Source organism: Odontesthes bonariensis, chromosome 4, assembly GCF_027942865.1.
Source record: "Odontesthes bonariensis isolate fOdoBon6 chromosome 4, fOdoBon6.hap1, whole genome shotgun sequence".
Taxonomy (NCBI): Eukaryota; Metazoa; Chordata; class Actinopteri; order Atheriniformes; family Atherinopsidae; genus Odontesthes; species Odontesthes bonariensis.
In genome coordinates, this window is record NC_134509.1 from 34,016,187 (window position 1) to 34,038,439 (window position 22,253).

General features: G+C 41.8%; 1 protein-coding gene across 2 annotated transcripts in view; it reads right to left on the bottom strand.

Moving 5' to 3' along the window:
* mad1l1 (mitotic arrest deficient 1 like 1) overlaps positions 1-22,253 on the bottom strand; it is a 68,517-nt gene that overhangs the window by 9,632 nt on the left and 36,632 nt on the right. For both annotated transcript variants that reach the window (XM_075464071.1, XM_075464070.1), the window contains exon 17: positions 13,125-13,318. In XM_075464071.1, the coding sequence (XP_075320186.1) occupies positions 13,125-13,318 (194 nt within the window). The remainder of the gene's footprint in view (positions 1-13,124; positions 13,319-22,253) is intronic.

Consider the following 22,253-nt stretch of genomic DNA (forward strand, 5'->3'; position numbering starts at 1 on the left):
ACACACAGAACTGTCTGACTAAAGCCTGGTTTATAGTCGGTAACGCAAAAGACTCAAAGCAAGACGCAAGAAGAAACACAAGCCCTTGCGCGGTTGCAAGCCCCCCCCCTTGCGTGCTTGCCTGTGTCACCTCAATTTTCTAAACTTCACGCAAGACAAGACGCAAGAAGCGAGCAGAGCTATAGAGTAGCCACTCTGGACGCGAGCACAAGCCACTATCTACATCACATCTGGCGACGTGTTCATCTTCCGGTTTCATCCCCTAATAAAAGACCGCTGTTTTTTTTCTTTTTGTAAGTGCATTATGAAGGTCATCTTCTTCTTATTATTATTATTCCTATACTCCCCCCGGCTATCTTCTTTTTGGCGTTATGCTCACATTTTTTAAACTGTTATTTTGTTGAATTACTAATAAAGTTAAAAAAAAAAAAAAAAAAAGACTGCTGTTTTCAAACGCCAAGGTAGAAAGTGAAGAAGAAGAAGAAGAAGAAGCATGAATCCCATAGACATAATATATTATATATATTATGTCTATGATGAATCCACTCGAAGAGAGACTTGCAGAAGAGAGACTTGCAGAAGAGGTCCTGGCGGTGAATTTCCTTTAATCGTAGTAGGCTTGTCATTGAAAAAACCTGCTACTCCACCTACTGTCCTGGCGCAGCACACGCAAGCGCCGGCAAAGCTAAATGAAGCATAAACTAGGGTGACCATACGTCCGTATTTCCCGGGACACGTCCGTATTTCACTTCCTGTCCCGGGCGTCCCGTGAAATACGGACATGTCCCGGGAAATACGGACGTATGGTCACCCTAGCATAAACGTCTCGAGCCATTAACACAAGCGCAAGAAGAAAGCGCAAGGGCAGTTAAAAGAAGTATAACTCGGCCTTTAGAGCATCCTATTTTACTGGATGGCGTCGCTGCTTAATGGTGGCGGGGAAACAGAAGGCAAATTAATTAAATAATCAGAAATATGCAGATTAGTAGCTCCCAATTTAAATGCAGATTTTGGCATTTTTCTTAATTCCACAGCAGCATGTCAGAGGGAGAAAGGGAGGGAGAAAGAGTTAAGTGGCAGAGAGCTTCATCCAAATTCAATTAAATCAGCAGCAAACGTATCCATATTTAAATTCTAATCAGCTTTTTGCTCACTGATCTTACAACGTCATTCATATGTATGAGCAATACATACCCGGTGACTACAAACAGTTTTGCCAGTGATATTATAAACACCTTAACTGAGCAACTGATTAACCTGATTCTCAGTAGCAGAAATACATTAAACATGGGAGCAGCTACAGTCGTTGGAGAACGACAGCCTAAAATGAATGGAGATGTTGAACAAACTCTAAACTTTGTTTTGCCTTTCCTTTGCCGATCATGAAGCAACTCGAGTTGTAACTTCAGGAGTTAATCGTGTATTTACTGTCGTTTTAGTTTTAATAATCCTGTCATATTCCTCTATGTGTGCAAGGTGTTTCGTCTTTTATGTTTCTACCCTTCAACACTTGTGAATCAATGCGTCGGACAGAGTAAAACTATCAATAATGCAATTCTGCCGCGTCCCAGTCACATTGTCGAATATGAAAGCTGAGCAGCTGTCAAATCAGCCATTAAACGAGCAGGTTAGAGTTGACAGAATAAAATGTCTCCCGAGTTCACATAAAGCTGAATGAGGCTCGGAGTACCACAAAGCAAAGGCACTCATTGGTCTGAACTTTTCACGATCAATTTCAAAAGCAAAATGTTTTCCGAGTGAGGAAGGGACGGGGCGTTTATCTGCAGCTACGGGGAAAAGAGGCAGCAACAAGCCGTCTGCATTACAAATAGAACAGAGAACTAAACAAACTGGACCAGTACACCAGGTTTCCATTCGATATGACCTGTTGGTTGTTCTGGATTTTCACTTGGATAGGGTTACTGTAGGAGTTGTAGTCTTGGGAAGATGTGTGCTGCAGCTTGTTGAAATCCACCACTGGTGCAACTCTGCCTCTGCTTCAAATATACATCAAGTGCTCTTCCAGACCTTCAAAAATGTTGTGAATGCATCAGAGGGCTGTTGGCCAGCATGATGCAGCTTATCCACATTCAATCAACAGTCACCCTTACAGTGGATACAATGATAAATGTTAGTCAAGACATTAAATGATGCATGATCTATGTGGTAAATAAATGATAAAAACCACAATATATTAGGTTTGGTGTTAGGTTTTTAGGCAATGATTCATGGAGGCTACAGTAGAGGGAGCAGATCATCACCCAATTCTATTGTTTGCTGTTGTTGATATGAACACGATGGAGAACATTTTTAATATAATTAACAAAGCTGAAAATCACCCACTTACGTGTGGTTCACTGAAATAAAAGTTAAGCCGAATTCTCCTTTTCCGTTTAAAACAAGGCCTATTTAACGGTGGCAAAGCTCCTCAGGACCTCAGTGATGTGTGGAGTTTGCATGTCTTTGGGCCTGAGTGGGTTTTCTCTCCCACAGTCTAAAAACATGCACGATAAGTTGATTGCAGAATTCTAAGTTGACTTCAGGTATTAGCGCGAGTGGTGGTCCAGATCCATGTTAACCCTGTGATTGACAACAAGCTGTCCAAAGTGTACACAACAGCAGCTGGGATAGCCAAAAAATGTGGTAACTATATGGATGGAAGGGCAAATAGACTGATGGATTTTTTATTTTATTTATTATTATTTATTTTTATTATTTTTATTTATTTATGTATTTATTTTTATTTCATTTATTTATTTTTACACATACTGTATCTTATTGCTTTTTGTGCAACCAAATCCACCTCCCTCCACATTCTGGTAATACAGAAACCGGGGAAGAACATTTATTTTACTGTCGAACACCAAATACAGAGAATATCTACAGCATGAAACGCTGAAGCTCACAGCGTCGATAAAGTTGTCGTCTTTTTCCAGAGATGAGGGGCAGACAAAATAGGTTCTTGTAAGGACTCATTTATATCTCGGCCTAAAATTCCTCTCAACCGGCATAGAGTTATGTAAAGTAGACCAACATCTACAGAAAGAACTATTCCATACGAGCTGTGGACCAGTTTGAGCTCTCCCAACTAACTGGCCCCACCAGAGACTGTAAAGCGCAGGCAAACCTGCAAGGTGTAACACACCAGGGGCTCTAAACAGTAATCATCTACCATAAAAATTGATCGAATACTTAGTTTCGAAGACACCAGCCTTCTTTGGCTCAGGAATATTCATGTGTGGTTGTGATGTATCATGTTACCATGGAGACAGAGGACATATGTTCTGAACATTGACCAGAAGAGCTAGTGACACGAACAAGTGCACACACACACACACACACACACACACAGACACACACACACACACACACACTCTCTCTCTCTCTAAGGGCACGCAGGACAGAAACCTGTCAGGAGAAATCAGAGTCAACAGGCTCCACTTTCTCAGGGATTGTAACACCACAATTTCTCTCTAAAGGTTTAAGTACATCAGATCATCCCTACTTAAATTCATTCATTCTTGTATTCCCATCAGCCCCTGTGTTTACAGTTTATTAGTGCTTTGCTCATGTTTATCTCTGTAGCTATCAGCAAACATCAGTGGGTGTTTTGTTTCAGTCGGTGAGCAAAGAGAAATTCAGCCTTTGCTCTTTTTCCAAAATATTTCAAACACCCACCCATCTTTTACTCTTAGATTCCTTTTCACTGCTTTAACTACCTTGAATGCATAATCCAAGAGAACTTGGATGTGCAGCAGGATGGACGGATGTGGATACTACCTGGTTGTTTAATGGAGAAGTAACTGGTTCTCATTTTTACATTTAGGTATTCTTTTTGTTTTTTCTTTAAAAAAAACAAACAAACAAAAACTTAAATTTTCGCCACAAAACTCGCAAATAGTGGGTAAACTTAGTTTGACCACAGATCTTTTTATTTTATTTATTTTTCAGACGGCACTAAACTTTTCATGTTTCTTTTAACTATCAAAATCAAATCAAATCAAATTTATTTGTATAGCACATTTCATGTACAAAACAATTCAAAGGGCTTTATATAAAATAAAAGCATTGCAGCAGGGAGTGGAAGAAGCGTTAATACATAAAAAAATATAAAGAGAAACAAATCAAATAATTTAAATGAATTTAAAAACAAGCAACAGTCAAGATAAGTTCAAAGATATCGTGCAGATTTCATGCATAGACACATGAGAAAAGAAATGTTTTTAACCTGGATTTAAAAATGTCTCCATTTGGTGAAAGTTTAATCTCCACTGGCAGTTTGTTCCACTTGTTTGCAGCATAACAGCTAAATGCTGCTTCTCCATGTTTAGTCTGGACTCTGGACTGGACCAGCTGACCTGAGTCCTTGGATCTAAGAGCTCTGCTGGCTTTATATTCTCTGAACATATCACAGATGGATTTTGGGCCTAAACCGCTCTGGGATTTGTAAACCATCAGCAGGCTTTTAAAATCTATTCTGTGACTGACTGGAAGCCAGAGTAAAGATTTTAAAACTGCTGTGATGTGTTCAGATCTCTTAGTCCGGGTTAAAACTCTAGCAGCAGCGTTCTGGATGAGCTGAAGATGTTTGATGCTCTTTTTGGGAAGTCCAGTTAAAAGAGCATTACAGTAATGGAGTCTACTGGAGATGAATGCATGGATGAGTTTCTGGTCTTTTTGGGAGAGGAAACCTTTAATTCTGTTGATGTTTCTGAGATGGTAAAAAGCTGCCTTGGTGACAGCTTTGATGTGGCTGCTGAAAGTCAGATCTGAGTCTATCAACACTCCGAGGTTACGAACCTGGTCAGTGATTGTAAGGGCCCGAGTCTCAAGATATTTACCAACGCTGAGCCTCTTCTCTTTGCTCCCAAACAGAATGATCTCAGTTTTGTCTTCATTTAATTGTAGAAAATTCTCTCTCATCCAGGTGTTTACTTCCTCCAGACACTGACACAGTACGTCTGCTGGGCTGCAGTCGTCCGGTGACAGAGACACATAAAGTTGTGTATCGTCTATTGGAGGAAGTTCACCTTCTTGTGTTGCAGAGCAATCACAGTACACAAAGCTTCTTTTATACGATCTACAAAGGAAAGCGTATAAAAGGTACGTATGAGTGCAACACTGAAAAATGCCTTTTAAAAATATAAATATAAAAACAACAACAACAAAAAAAAATCTATATATATATATATATATATATATATATATATATATATATATATATATATATATATATATAGATATATATATATATATATTGCGGTAACAGAAGTTGGGCACTCACGCAATCACAAGACTGTCAACTTATTTCAAAATTCCCATAGGAATACACACATCTGTGTGGTGACAATCATTCCCAAGAGGCTGATAAAATGGAGAGGGGTCATTAAAAGAAGATCGTGTTCATAAACCTGACTTTATTAACCGTCTTCTTCCTTTTACCTCACAAATTATTTAACTTTTTTTTTCTTTTCTTTTTTTTAAAGGGCCTTTCAATTGCTTCTGAAATGTTGAGATATCATCTGCTTTTCATATAACCTGCCCCTCTCCTACCTTCCTCCTGATGAGAGCCTTGACAGTTAATTCAGAGTAGGTTTTAATGAGCTGACCCTGAGATTCCATCTTCTCAGAGGAGAAAGTGTCAAGGAAGCGAAGGAAGAGAGAGAAAGAACAAAGTAAAGGCTGATTCATACTCGGCGCAACCGCGCAACTGTTCTGACTCGAGAACCATTAATGACGTCATCGAAAGCGCCAGCCCCTTCACAGTTCCTTCAGCTCATAAGCGCAGTTTGCGCCGAGTATGCGTCACATTTGCAGTTCTCTCCAGACCAGCGGGCGTCACTGTTGAGGAAACAAGCTGAAGAACCGGACGAAGAAAAGCATACGAAGAAAGCATACACAATACCACCTGTGGTGTCACGTCAGCAGAGGCTGGTACATCTGCTGCGGAATGAATTTACTCTGGGTGTAGAACTGTATATGTATCTCAGAGCTAAGCGGCTGCGGCAAAAACAGAAGAGAAGGTGGAATGTTCGTCCTTTGCAACAAGACGAACTTTGTCAAACGTTGTCCCAGTGTAACTTCATAGACGTGTCGTCCAGATGTTTGTAGAGGCGCACCCTCTCGGTCACCGCGGTCTCTGCAGTGTTCATTTTTTCCTTTCTCTTGGTCAGCTGTTTCCGGTTGAGCTCGCGCGAAGTCAGAAAAAAAGTTGTGTGCGCGCCCTTGCGACGCGCGAGGATTTTTTAGCTTGCGACAGGGGGCGTGGCGGAATTTTGGGTCACGCGACCGTTTGCGCCATTTGGGACCAGCTAGTAAGAATGCCTTGACAGTTAATTCAGAGTAGGTTTTAATGAGCTGACCCTGAGATTCCATCTCCTCAGAGGAGAAAGTGTCAAGGAAGCGAAGGAAGAGAGAGAAAGAACAAAGTAAGGGAAAGGAAACTGGCAAACATCTCCAAGTTTTAAGTAACTGCTGCAGCAGACAGCTCTGTGTGTATGTGTTTAATTGTTAATGAGCTAATCAATACCAGAGGTGTGTAAGCTCAGTGGTGGGTCTGCTGTGGGGGATTACTCACAGACTTAAATAAAAAAAACCTGAAGGGCTTGTTTGTCGAAGCGGTGACTCTTTTTATGTGATGTGATTCGAGTTAAGTTAGAAGTCTCATTCTCGAGGCGAGCCTCAACCCTGTCTGACTAATAGACTGCATTCGAGCGACTCCACGTCTTCCACCATTGTGATTGTTGATACAAATTAGCCAACATTTATCTAATACCTTTGAATAATTTTATAATAGCGCTGGTTGATCTGCCCAAAAGATTACATTTTTTTAAATTCATGCTCCAAATTACAAATGTCATCACAGTTTCAAGGTCTTTACAAAGATGACTTCCAAGCCTTCACTGTGCACAACAGATGTTATGCACACTGTGCCTGTGTTTAGAGAGTACTTAGAGAGTATCTTAATGGGGAAATTTTGCTCCAGAATACATGAAAAAAAATCTTTGTTTGCTCCAAGTTCCCACCCAAAGTGGTGAGTTGTATCTCCAGCAAATTGAAAATCGGTCCAGTTGTGTTACAAATATTTACTTTTGCTTCAGGAGCCAAAATTATGCTCATTTAACGTTCCTGTTTTTAGAGTTTACAAAGAGGTTTACATGCCTTAATGTAATAATAATGGTAATGGTAAAACTAAAAAACAGAAGGCTTTTTCACCAAACTGTACTGCACAACGATGTAGGATCGGATCCTCTGGTCGGCTGACCGGTTAGAAATGAAGTAGTAGTAAAGAAAAGATAAATATAGCTGCAAGCAGCGATGGGGGGGCCTAGCAGCATGGCGCAATAGGCAAGGCTACGGCTGCTCAGGAAGGCGTCATGAGTCCATGCACCAAGTTTGGCATCGATACATCAATGCATCGCAGAGATACAGCCTCACTTCCTGTTTGCGCGTCGGCGTAAATTGGCTGCTACGGAAAACGGAAGCGAAATGAAAATAATCCACATGATAACTTTTGTGCGGCTTGGTCTGAAGATTCTGTGTGTCAAGTCTCGTGGAAATCAGACAATCTGCGTGACCTGCAATGCTTTTTGAAGGTTTTTGATAAAATTCAAACATGGAGCAAATGACGTCATTGTTTGCGATGACCTCATCTGCATCCAGGGATTCCAACGGTACCTCATTTGTGAAATTTGGACCAAGGGGTCCAAAGATATGAGCAAAAATGCCTTTTTCTACATATAGCGCCCCCATATAGGCCAAACATTCCCAAACTACTTGGACCTCTCACCGTAGTGGTCATGAGTCTGCGTTAGGAGTTTGATGTCATAACATCAAACGGTTGCCAAGATATGGCCTCACGTCCGGTTTGGTGGCGTTGCCGCCGAGTTTGATTGGCTGATATGGGCAAACGGAAGCCTAATTAAAAATTTAAAATTTAAAATTTGAACCAAGGAGTCTAAAGTTATGCAGCTGGATGCACTTCGAACTTTGACGTGTTGGTGGTGCTAGAGAGTACACTGTTTGGAGCATGAAAATTCTTGAGGTTTACTTTGGCACTGTGCTGAATGCGTGTGCCAAATTTCACAATTTTTTACCGTAGCGTTCATGGGGCTGCCATAGACTTCAATTGCAGCAGAAAGTAGATCAATAATAAGAAAAGCTACTAATACAATGGGTGCCTTCAATAGGCCCTCAATAATACGCGAGTCCTTTGATCCACTTTGAATGGGAACGTTTATAAAGCACTGAAATTTGTTAACTTCATAACGTCGCCGCTGAAAAAACAACAACATGCCGAATCAAGATTGTGGAAGCTCTAAAAGATCATCAGATTACCCCGTCGTAAATATAAAATTAAGGACAAGCACTCATAAAGTTTCTCTTTTTCCTTTCATAGTCAACTGAATTTTTTATTTATTCTTTTTAACTTTTCAGTTAATCATCGGTAACGTGCGAGCAGAGCCTCCGTCTCACTGAAACTCGAGTCAGAGAAATATCACGACAATCGACTCGCACAGCTTGGGTGTTCATCTCACTGATTAGCAGAACCTCATAAACACCTAATCAGTGATTCTAATCAGCCCTCAAACCTCGGGGTGAGCTAAAAATACAGGTTACATGCAGCAGTTAGACCGACGCACAAACAAATCTTCTGCCCAAAACATTACGGCTCTCAGTTGAATAACAACCGGCACCTCTCCGTGTGAACTCTCTGCCAAAGGCAGCGTCTGCATCTGAGCGGGTCGAGTTTGTATCGCCATGAAAGAACTGCACAGAACTTTTGATGTCTCACCACTCAATTAAAACCATCTTAAAAGGATCACACAGTCAGGATTATGACTGTATTCCATATAAACTGGTCAATAAGAAAAAAATAAACGCTTAGGCGCCAATATTATCAGATTTCCTTTAAGTCTAAGTATATAAACATGTCCAGAATCGTAAACCTCGTTTGCCACCTCGGCGTTTGCTGTAATAAAGTCAAAGTAGGTTGTTTCTCGAGCATCTCTCAGCAATTCTGAGAAGTAGACATGGCTGTATTTAAGTTGTGTTACAAGATATAAACTCATTATAGGCAGGTAGGAACAGTCGTACTGTTGCAGTTTTCGTGTCTTCTTTATATGGAGTGAAATCAAAGGCAGATTTACATGGACGGACATGCAGTACATTAAGTGTTGAGCAGACGGCATGAATGTGGATATGCTGCTGGTGCCGGGAGGAATGATCAGAGGACCACAGGTCGAGAGGATTCCGTCTCTGAGGAGCATAAATGTCTGTCAAATTTCAAGGTAATTCATCCTCCGGTTCTCGAGGCACAGCATTTCACTGTGCAGCACCAGGGCTGGACTGATGGGCTCCTTGACTGTCGAATAACAACCCCACAGCCCTGCAACACGGATGGGTAAAAGCATCCCTCCGAAGCACAATAAAAGCAAAAAAAAAAAAAGTCCAAATCTTCAACGATGCGATGTTGTAAATCATGTTCAGAGAGGAACACCCTCTCATGAAAACACATAAAGTGCACAAGCCATGTTTTAAAGAGAAAAGTTTTAGAAATAACACCTGAGGCCAAGTCAGAAATAAATTGAAAATTGATTGGAAAAAAATAATTTATTAATTATCACATAATCAGGCTCTGTAAACTTTGTAAACTAAACTAATGTTAAAGGGCTGAAAAATAAAAGGTGAATACAGGTGAAGAGACAGTGGAGGGGGGGGGGGCACTGTTGCAGGTTAAACAGCTTATATCACAAGACGGGGGATTTGGGTGCCTCTGCTGGAGAGGAACATTAGCGGGATTATCTGGCAACCCTGTTGCTGAGGTGAATAACGTTACAATCCTATTTGTAAAGACTCCTCTGCTTCCCTCTCCACTTACTCCTGCATCATCCTACAATTATACCATTTCATATTCCCACAACCTTGATTATGCCCATCCAGGCGTGCACAGAAGGCATCTAATGGATGCTGCATACACTGAGTGTATTGTTCCAGCAGGCATGGGTGTTCCTGTGTGTGTGTATGTGTGTGTGTGTGTGCATGTGCAGGGGCTGCATGCATCATACTCATTAGTAATACAGGCCCCTCTGCTCCCGTGGGCCACGACGTGCATGTGTCATACAAACTCAGATTGGTGGTTTGGTGAATACCAACGCTGAAGGCGTAAGCATCGCTTTGGGTGTGGTGGCTGAGACCGAAGCGAGCATGTGTGCGTTTGAGTGTGACAATGAGTGCCATGAGGGCATTTTGACAGCGTGTGTGTTTTTATGGACACAGTCTGAGGTTAATAAATATTGACAGGGAATTAATTCCTCGGGCAGGGTCGCAGGTGGGTTCAATGAGACGGATTGGACAGATCAGCAAGAATGAAATGCACGCATATCCTAAAACCAGCATTTAATATTTCTATGCTATGCTCCATTCCGGCAGCATCCAAGTGAGTCCTTGAGCAAGGCACCTATGACCACAATAATTACCTGCCAAGATAATAAAGCTGCTTTTTTTTTTTATACCTTTTTTACCCGGTTTCTTCAGTTTCTGTTCGAGCTAAAGGCCGACTATCACAACACATCAAAGCAACAACACAGTGATTAGCCACAGCTACATGCCCAGTTTAGAGTTGCAGGGAGAGTGGGAGAGATAAAAAAAAAAAGAGAGAGATGGGGAGAACACGATGGGGAGATGAGAGGCAAGAAAGCTACTTGAGAAAAGGATTTACTCAACGGCTAAGGGACAATCACACGTTCGGTTTTATCCATCCTTCTCAATAAGTGTGCAGGGAGCGCAGATCGATTAATGCAGCTAATCCTTGTGCCACCGCCCCGTCATCAGTGTGGTCCTCACACACGTTACATTTCCCCCCACTCGTGACATTCAGAACACACATTAAAGCATCTCCGTTGGCGTAGTGGTCCTTCCGACGCATGGCTAAGTCAGGTGAAGCTTTAACGCGGATTAATGGTGCGCAAACATGGATCTGAAGGATACAGTGAAATAAATACATAAAAGGAGGGGTGAGCTGCAAGGTCAAATCTGCACTTCGGCGAGCCTTTGTGTAAGAGCGATGTCGGCACTTGCACAGATGCCACAGCCTGTAGGAAGTTTGATGTTGACAGTGTGCCCATTTTAACACTTTCACACTTGTGTTTAATGATCACGGTGCATATGCTCATGGAAACACTGGCAGTAGCTCTTAGCTACCTGCTGGAACCACATCAGATCTCATTAAATGTGCAGGTTTCAGATGATGACTGTTGTGGCCTCATTTAAAGACCTCAGAAAGAAACAAATCTCCACACAGTGGCTTAAACACGGAAACAGAAATAATCTTTATAAATAGTAAAATGCTTGAAAACACATATAATAATTAGGGCTGGGCGAGTTAACTCGTTGATTATTTAATGCCGATAAATGTTTTATCGCACATTAACGCAGGATTTATTTTTTTATTATTTTTTGGGGCTTTTGTGCCTTTTATGGATAGGAAAGTTCAGAGAGACAGGAAGCACAGGGCAGCACAGGGCCGTCCGATCGGGACTCGAACCGGGGCCAGCTGCAGCGAGGACTATAGCCTTTTGTACATGGGGCGTCTGCTGTACCCACTACGCCACGGACCACCCCAGTTTTATTATTTATTTTATTATTGTAAAAGTCTGTTGCTCACAGGCTTTTATTTTGTAAAAGTCTGTTGCTGACTGCTGCGGAACCGGAAAAGAAAATAATCGGCGGATCCACCAAACATGGAGAAGGGTACAGAACTTTTACTCGGCCATTTTCATTTTAAAGTTCTTCCAGACGGCGACAGAACCAAAGTCATCTGTAAACACCGTAGTAGTTCCAGTCTAAAATATCACTTAAAGGCAAAACACACAACTGATAGCAGCAAGTCATTCAAGGAAACAGACAGTGGAGCGAGGCTTCTACATAAAAACTACAGAAAGATGCTGATGTTAAAAGTGTGTTTGCACAACAAATGTTATGGCACTTTCATTCATATGGCAGAACATTTAAAATAAAACTAAATGCTAAAAGCTATACACTACTTTTGAATTCATTTTTGGATTTTGCGTACAAATGCGATTAATCGTGATTAATCAGGGAAATCATGTGATTAATTAGATTAAACATTTTAATCGTTGCCCAGCCATAATAATAATTCACATACAAGATCCTGTAAACGGGAAGCGGATGGTTGAACGCTTTGAACCAAAATCTGACTCAAAACGACTTAAATGAAGGTGCTCATGTAATAAATAAAGATAGGTAGGAGGCTGTCGATAACACTGGTGTGCCTAACAGTTAGCGAGTGTGTCCTTGGTAAATAAGAAAACATTAAAAAAAAAAAAAGAAGAAAACTATGAAGAAAAATAAAAGAAATACTGCCTGTTTTTCCTGATCATGACTGCAAAAGCTCGAAACCTTGACCTGACATCAGAGAAGACAACCCATGTTCCTGTTAAGATGGCAAACAGTTACCCTGGCATCAGCATCTGAGCCAGAGCCAAATTAAAATCAACAGGCCCAAACACGTGCATGGTTATTACAGTTTCTGTGGCTGAAGTACAATAAACATACTGCATAGAATGAGGCCAAAGCATAGCAATATGAGTGATTTTGTTGTCAAAGCATTCAGAACTGAAACGCTGCAAAAGCACAGTGTGTCAAAGGAACACGTTGACAGCCTTGAGAATTGTCTGACCAACAAAATGCCCTCCCTCCCTGATGATAACAACTTTACCTTATTTCCCTTTCTTAAATCATGTAACCGAATACGACTCTCCTTTAACTAATACTACGTCTCTTCTGCGGAAAATACAAGAAAAGCTACAAAGGCAAGTTGGTGTCGTCACAGTGTCAGTGAAACTGGTTCCAATTTACCTTCAAAAATCATTGTTTTCACTTGAACTGAGTATCACAATCCTGTTGGTGTACAGTGCAGTTAGAGAAATCCATGGAAAATTACCGGGTATGTGAAAAAACTGGGTGTCAACCTACATTTTGCACCAGTGCACCTATAAATTGACACCATATGAGTGGAGATGCATTGTAAGTCTATGGAGATACTTGGTAACGTTAATATCCGAGGACCCAGACTCTAGGTTAGTATATTGTGATGTGCGTACCTTCTTGAAGAGCAAGGAGTCCTCCATGTGCTCCGCATAGACCGAGGTGAGCCTGTATTGGTTCTCGGTCGTTATATCCATCTGGTAGCCTGTCAGGACATAGCAAACAGTGCGGAACTCTTGGATTTTCTTTTGAAACACCTCTTTGAGCCTCTGGTTCCTCAGCTCGGAGCTCTCCATCTGCTTCCGTAAATCTGTAACACAGACAAAGGATGGCAGAGTAGTCAAATTATTTTAACGGTAGAATGGAAATGTGCAACAAGCATGATCGGTAAGGGTAAATTGTTTTTGCAACATCACTCTGGATTAAATGTGCAGATAAGACGCTCCACATGCGATATTCCATCGCATGTGTAGACTTTTCCACAGAGTTCCACAGCTTAACAGCTCAGCCAAGCTCACAGGAGGACAGGTCCACATCAAATATACTTTCCCTGCAGCAACCCATCTGCTCACTTTGGGTCTACATGATACTAGAAATACAGAGTGAACTAAAGCAGCCAGCTGCCCATCTTATGGAGCATTTCCACTAGCTCGGCACGGCTCGATACGGCTCGGTTTGGTTGTGTTTCCATTTACAACCGAGTATCACTTCGTGCCTCCTCGACGTGGGCGGGGTCGTCGTAACACGGCTGCGCGACCAGAACAACAACAGCAACATACGAGGAGGATAGCATGGAGGACATCGAGGCGCTCGTGTTGCTGCTCACCCTGTGGCTTTTTGTCGCACAGAAGGCAAGAGAAGAGAGCCAGAGAAGACCCCTGGCCGCCAGACAAAACAGGATTGAAAAGTGATGACACTCATCGGCCAATCAGTGGAAGGCAGTCGGCTGACGTCACGTTTCAGTAACGCTTCGGCCTGCTTGGAACCAGGGCTGAGGTGATACGGAAAATCTACCCGGTTGCAGGTACTGCGTGCTAGTGGAAACACGCAATAGCGCACCGAGCCGAGCCGAAGTGAGCTAGTGGAAAAGCGCCATTAGTCGGGGAAAGATAATGATGGAGAGGAGAAACTGGATGGAGCAACACTCTAATTTCTTGAAAATCATTTTGGGCTAATTACTTTAATTTGGGGACTTGACTTGAGAAGTCTGTGAAATGGCTCTGTGACAGGAGAAATTAGTTGTGATGTAGGGAATTACATATTCCACGGTGCCTCGACTGAAAGTTAAAAAGGGAGAGATGTGAATGCTGGTGTGTTAATCCAGGAGGGAAAATAAGGGAAGCACAGAAGGTTAAACAAGCACGGTGAACAGAGCCATCACAAAGAGGCAAACATTTATTCTTTGTGGTTGTTATGGTAACCATTCACATTCAAACTTCACATTCGCTGACAATCTTCTCAACAGTTCACCCGTGTGCACACCAGAAAGTGTCTCCAATTGTGCAGCCATTTAATCCACCATTGTTCTTTTAAATGGCTAAGTCAGTCAAAAATGTGTTTTTCTTCCTTTTTTACATTTGAATATTTGAGCTACATTGTGTAGAAATGTCTCAGATTCTGCCCCCCAACAGGCCCACGTGTATCATTTGTGACATCTTAGTGTGCAGACCAATACAGCTCCAACCTGCAGCCTTGAAAGCAGACAAATGTATGAACTTAAAGTGCACCACGGCACTGATAATCACCTGATAGAGGCATGAAACGTCTCGTATGAGCTGAAAATTAAACGTATCTGCATGTACTTATAGGGGTGGATAATAGGGGCATGTGCCATTCAGTTACCTATTTACATTTACATAGTATATATAGTGTATATATTTTGTCTGTATATATTCTGTGTACATTATGTACATATTATTTATTCTGTATATATAAAGCAGAATGTTATAAAAGCACACCTTTGCACTTCTGGTTGGATGCTAACTGCATTTCATTGGCTTGTACCTGTACTTGCTCTTTGACAATAAAGTTTAATCTAATCTAATCTAATAACTGTTGTGAGTTACTCTTGTTTTTCTGCAAAAACCATGTTGAATAATACTTTTTTATGCCATATCCCATTCAGACAAAAGAGATTGATTGAAATAAAAAGATTAAAAAAAATAAATCACATTTGTATCTAAAAAAATTTGTGATGCTCACATTGTGATCCAGTCCTGAATGGCTTAATGTAGAGGATTTTTTTTTGGGGAGGGGGGGCTTTAAATGTGAGACTATTTGACCAATGGAAATAATGCATACTTAATACCTCCAAAGGGCTGAGTTTCTGTTGGTTTTTTAAAGGTCAAAAGCATTTCAGTTACTTCAGAGTGAAACTACATCCAGTGCTAAAAACCTGCTTTTGCTGATGATAATTTCCACCAATTATTCATCTCTCCGGGCTCTAGACTAACTTTTTGCACTGGTGCGCCCAACTTTTTTTCTTAGGTGCACCCAAATTTTCAAACGCATTGCATTTAACACTGCAGTTTTACAGGTTCACTTTTTTTATTTATTTATCTATTTTTTTTTTTTTTTTTTTTTTTTAAAAAAAAGCCAACTTAGTGAAGGGAACTTTTGCAATATGTCAGGCAATGTTAAACTTGATCATCATCTGGGCCTCGTCCGATGATGTGTTTGCTGCTGCCTGCCGCTGAAAGGCAGCGGGGACAGGGGACACTAAGCAGGTAATGTGTTTCATAGATGCGTTGTGCTTTTTCAGCGTTTCAATTCGAAATGTATTAGAACCAGTCACAAATGCACTATTGCCACATTCAACAGTAAATGCAGTGCATTATATTATCGGCTTTACTGTATTTTAGCCAGGGAAACTGGTCAAGCCACTCTCTTGTAAATGTATACACTTTACCCCTTTTAATTTCAGTTGGTTCTGGCTCGGAGTCGATCGTATGTGGCTCATCATCTGATGCTAGCTCCGGATGCTAGCTCCGGACCAGGGCATGACATTATCGCAAGCCATACTCTGTCTGACAGGATGCGCGTGTTCAAACGTAAACGGGCCAATCAGAGCGGGGTCCCGCCCTTCACTATCTGTGATTGGTTTAGACCACGATATGGGTCTAATGTGTGTCTGTTGTTGAACCACAGGGAGACTTTCAGAGTCGCATAGACTTTTTTTTTTTTTCCTCGATCGGGTGGGTGCACCTGTGCGACCTCAGATTTTTTTTAGTCGCACCATTGAGAAAATAGGTCGCACTCTAGAGCCCTGTCTCTTATACATTAAACAGTAATTATCTAAGGAGGTGAACAGCTAGACTGTATAGGCTTAAGAATATGTGACAATCTGTATATGTCTGTCTGCTGGGTGACTGAGCTCCTCTCGAGTGGCAGTCAGTGCTGATAAATACTCTTCAAACTTCAGAATTGTGACAAAACTGTCATGATAAAACAGCCATCGAACTGCCCTGAAAATGGATGGGAACATCCATTTTGGTTCCAATTTAACATGTGAAGAGAAATGATAACATTTAATGCTGAATATACACACACAAAAAAAAAAAAGGGTATTACCAGGTATTAAAAGGTAATACCGTCATCTTACAATTCTGACTCTGGCCTTTAAATGATCTCAGAGGTTTTGAGTCGTGCATATCTATAAAATGAGATCACGATACACCAGAAAGCCAATGTAATATTGTCCTGATTCCGTCGTAAAAGTAGCCGAGTGAAGACCTGGGAGAAGTCCTGCTGTAGGAGGTTGAATTATATAAAATTATATTCTATGAATGACATGTTAAATGTTTAAAAGCTTTAATTTAAAGACGCAATTATCTTTCTAACTTTATGCACATAATTCCTGACACAGCGATACCTGGCGCACGATGCGCGGCGGTCAGATTTCAGACAGTTTTGTAGCCTGTTGTCCGATAGACAAGCGGCAAGTTTAAAAAAAGAGCCGAAAGAAGTGGAGGTTGTGTGTGGACAGGTGTGAGCCATCAAAACCCCAAAAAGTTCAAATGATGTTAAATAAATGTTACAAACCAATCAAATACTGCTCATAAGTATAACTAAGAAACCGAAACCGTGTAAACCTCCTCTTTTAGACACATATACTGTGTTAAAGGGATAGTTCGCCTCTTTTAGACACATATACTGTGTTAAAGGGATAGTTCGCCTCTTTTAGACACATATACTGTGTTAAGGATTCAATTCAATTCAATTCAATTCATTTCAAAAATACTTTATTTATCCCAGAGGGAAATTAAATGTTGATGTAACTCAATTCAATCAAGGAGTTATTATAGATGCTGATGGCTGTGGGCAGGAAAGATTTCCTGTAGCGGTCCGTTTTGCATCCAAACTGAAGAAGCCTTTGACTGAAGAGACTCTGTTTTCTGATAACAGTCTCATGGAGAGGATGTTCAGGGTTGTCCATAATTCTCTTGATTTTATGCAAAATCCTTCTTTGCATTATTGTCTCCAGAGGTTCCACAGTCGTCCCCAGAACAGAACCAGCCTTCCTCATCAGGTTGTTGAGTCTTTTTAGGTCCCTGGTTCTGATGCTGCTGCCCCAACAGATGACGCCAGAGGAAATTACGCTCTCAACAACAGACTTGTAGAAGATCTGCAACATCTTGAAGGACCTTAGCTTTCTCAAGAAGTACAGTCTGCTCTGTCCTTTCTTGTAGATGGCTTCACTGTTGTGTCTCCAGTCCAGTCTGTTGTCCAGATGAACACCAAGGTATTTATATTCCTCAACCAACTCCACTTCTCCTCCCATGATGGACACAGGGTTTGATCTGACCCTGTTTCTCCTGAAATCTACAATCATCTCCTTTGTTTTGTTAACATTCAAGATGAGATGATTGTTCCCACACCATGCCACAAAGCGGTCCACCAGCTCTCTGTACTCAGCTTCTTGTCCATCTCTGATACAACTGCAGAGTCATCTGAATATTTCTGTAGATGACAGGAGTCTGACTTGTACTGGAAGTCTGAAGTGTACAGAGTGAAAAGGAATGGTGAGATTACAGTCCCCTGTGGTGCTCCTGTGCTGCTGATCACCTGGTTAGACACACAATTCTTCAGTCTGACAAACTGTGGTCTGTTTGTCAGGTAGTCATTAATCCAGGTGATTGTTGAGGCCTCCACCTGAGTCTTCTGGAGTTTCAGACGAAGCAGATCAGGCTGAATTGTGTTAAATGCACTGGAGAAATCAAAGAACATGATCCTCACAGTGCTGCCTGCTTTGTCCAGATGACAGTGGGTTTGTTGAAGCAGGTGTATGATAGCGTCTTCAACTCCAACTCCATGGCGATAAGCAAACTGCAGGGGGTCCTGATATGTGCTGGTTTGCTTACACAGGTGGGTCAACAGGAGTCTCTCTAGGACCTTCATGATGTGGGATGTCAGAGCAACAGGTCTGTAGTCATTGATGACTGAAGGGTGAGTTTTCTTTGGTACCGGAACCAGACAGGATGTCTTCCACAACAGTGGTACCTTCTCTTGGGTCAAGCTAAGGTTGAAAAGGTGTTGCAGAATCCCACAGAGCTGCTCTGCACAGGCCTTCAGGACTCGGGGGCTGACACCATCTGGACCTGCAGCCTTGTTCCGGTTCAGTCTCTCCAACTGCCTCTTCACCTGACTTCTAGAAACAGAAAAGTGGGAGGGGGAGGCAAAGGGGACAGCAGCATCTCCTGATTGGGTTGAAGACAAACTAGTGGAAGCAGAAGAATCCATGACTGAGGTGGAGGTGGAGATGTTACAGGAAAGCTGTGGGTCAGAGGAGGATGGGATGTCTCTTTGGCTGGGAACAGGAGGGGAGGATGGTGAGCTTGTTCCTGAACTGAACCTGTTGAAGAATGTGTTCAGCTCATTTGCTCTGTCCAGACTTCCATCCATCCGATCCTCCCTCTGCTTGAGGCCTGTGATCTTCTTCATTCCTGACCACACATCTCTGATATTGTTCCTCTGCAGTTTACTCTAAAGCTTCTTTCTATACACCTCCTTTCTCTCTCTGATCTTGACTTTGAGCTGCTTCTGTATACTCCTCAGTAACTCCCTGTCTCGCTCCCTAAAGGCTCTTTTTTTCTTGTTCAATAGTTCCTTTAGCTCACTGGTGATCCAGGGTTTGTTATTAGGGAAGCATCTCACTGTTCTGGTGGGGATGGTGTTGTCCACACAGAAGTTTATATAGTCAGTCACACACTCAGTCATGGCATTAATGTCCTCTCCATGTGGCTTACAAAGAGAAATCCAATCGGTTGCATCAAAACAACCCTGTAAGGCTTCTTCAGCTTCCTGTGACCACTTTCTAACAGTCCTTTTAGTTACAGGTAGTCTCTGGACAAGGGGTTTATATGCTGAACAGAGAAAAACAAGGTTGTGATCTGATTTACCCAGGGGAGGTCTTGATTTGGAAATGTATGAATCCTTGACATTTGTGTAAAACAAATCCAATGTCTTGTTTTCTCTGGTAGAGCAGCTGACAAACTGTTGAAAAGTTGGCAGTGTAGCAGAGAGTGAGGCATGATTAAAATCACCAGATATTACCACAAAAGAATTGGGGTGTTGTGTCTGTATCTTAGCAACAACGGAACTGATGACATCACATGCAGTGTTGGCAACAGCTGAGGGTGGAATGTAAACAGCCACCAAACAACACTGGTGAACTCTCTTGGCAAATAATATGGACGAAAACTTACTGCCAATAGTTCAATGTCAGGACTGCAGAGACGACTCTTCACAGTAACATGTCCTGGGTGACACCATCTGTTGTTGACAAGCACTGCCAATCCACCCCCTTTCCTTTTCCTGCTACTCTTTAAATCTCAATCTGCTCGTACAGTCAGGAAGCCCGGCAGAGAGACGCTGGAGTCGGGGATATGATCCTGCAGCCATGTCTCAGTAAAACACATAATGCTACATTCCCGATATTCTTGCTGAGTCCTTGTCAAGGCTAGAAGTTCATCCAACTTGTTGGCTAACGATCTTACATTGCCCATGATGACGGATGGCAGAGATGGTTTGAACTTCTTCTTTCTTTCTCTCCTCTTTGCTCCTGCTCTGCATCCACGATGCCTCCTTTTCAATTGCAGTGGGATTTCTGGCTTCAGTTGTCGAATTATTTCTGCTTTTCCAATGTTAATCAGCTGCTCCCTGTTGTAAACCACCCTGTTGCTATGGTTATGCATCATAACAAAAGAGCAAAATATACAAAAGTATTGGGAAAAATCAATCCAGCTGCACAGCATCCAAGGCAGGAAGGAACAGTCGTCCAAGAAAAAACAGGAATGAAATTTAGAAAAAAAAAGAAAATCTCAATGTGAGGTACAGAGCTACTCCAACGTGCTGCCACCCTCAGCGGCGCATTCTAGAACATTTTTGTTGATTTTGTTTTGTTGACATTTTTTGATGAAGACTGCAGCAGGACTAGCCCAACTCATGCTCTGGTATAAATGGTTACGGCGCTGTGGTGACATCACAATTCACTCAATAGGAAAGTATTTAATTGGCATTAAGAACGGTGTCTAATGGCCGTGCAGTGGACGCTAGTTTTAATCTGTTACAGCTCAGCTTCAATGGGCTACAGGACCTAAGTCTGTTTTGTACTGAGGATGCTGCGGCCGGGGCAACAGAAATGGGCAAAGCTCACATTTTCTACCACACATCTGCCAACCATGCTGCCATTTTCAGGCTCTGAACAACAACAATTTTTTTTTTTTTAAATTATCAGGGGAGCCAACAGCAGGATTTAGTGTATCAACTTCATGTCATCTGTCCTACATGTCCTCTGGGAGGCAGAAATATACCGGACACGTAAGTTTCAGCCCACAGAGCATTGATAATAGATCTGCTACTGCACACAGTGGAAAATACTTAATTAACTTGTTCAGGCAAGTTTACCCACGTTTGAAAAACACATTTAAATATTCTACTTTAATGCAAAGACGAGATTATATTCTATTCTGTTTTCTGCAGACGTGTAATGTTGCATTTCATGGTCTTGGCTCCATTGTAGCTGCTTTCAAACACATGCGGCACTGATATGAAGATAAAGCCACCGGGGAGCTTAAAGCTGCCTTTCTGGATGAGCTGCTTCCAAGGCAGAGATTTCCACAGAGTACATTTTGTATCGTGTGCTTTAGCCAGACACTGCCCTGTGCCCTGCCTTCACATTGCCAGCTGTTAGAGCACATCTCCAGCACAGAACCCCCTGCTGTTAAGTGCATATGGGGGAAAAGTCCAGAAACTGCACATTCACCCACTGAAAAGATGAATGCTGGTGCAAAACAAACAGTGAAAGTGAAACAAAGCAAACTGATAACAAAATGTAAAATTGTCAAAAAAATTAAAGAACAGTACTTTATACAACCCAATTTCATATCTGTGATATCCAGATGTCCTTCAACTACCTGTTTGACTTCCACTCACCAATGGTGACACAGGCCCGAGTAACCCAAGATTTTAATGGGGTTATTCCAAGAAGCAATACTTTATCTTACAACTTTATGTGTCTCTGTCACCGGACGACTGCAGCCCAGCAGATGTACTGTGTCAGTGTATGGAGGAAGTAAACACCTGGATGAGAGAGAATTTTCTACAATTAAATGAAGACAAAACTGAGATCATTCTGTTTGGTAGCAAAGAGAAGAGAGTCAGCGTTGGTAAATATCTTGAGACTCGGAACCTTACAATCACTGACCAGGTTCGTAACCTCGGAGTGTTGATAGACTCAGATCTGACTTTCAGCAGCCACATCAAAGCTGTCACCAAGGCAGCTTTTTACCATCTCAGAAACATCAGCAGAATTAAAGGTTTCCTCTCCCAAAAAGACCAGGAGAAACTCATCCATGCATTCATCTCCAGTAGACTCAATTACTGTAATGCTCTTTTAACTGGACTTCCCAAAAAGAGCATTAAACATCTGCAGCTCATCCAGAACGCTGCTGCTAGAGTTTTAACCCGGACTAAGAGATCTGAACACATCACAGCAGCTTTAAAATCTTTACTCTGGCTTCCAGTCAGTCACAGAATAGATTTTAAAAGCCTGCTGATGGTTTATAAATCCCAGAACGGTTTAGGCCCAAAATACATCTGTGATATGTTCAGAGAATATAAACCTAGCAGAGCTCTTAGATCCAAGGACTCAGGTCAGCTGGTCCAGTCCAGAGTCCAGACTAAACATGGAGAAGCAGCATTTAGTTGTTATGCTGCAAACAAGTGGAACAAACTGCCAGTGGAGA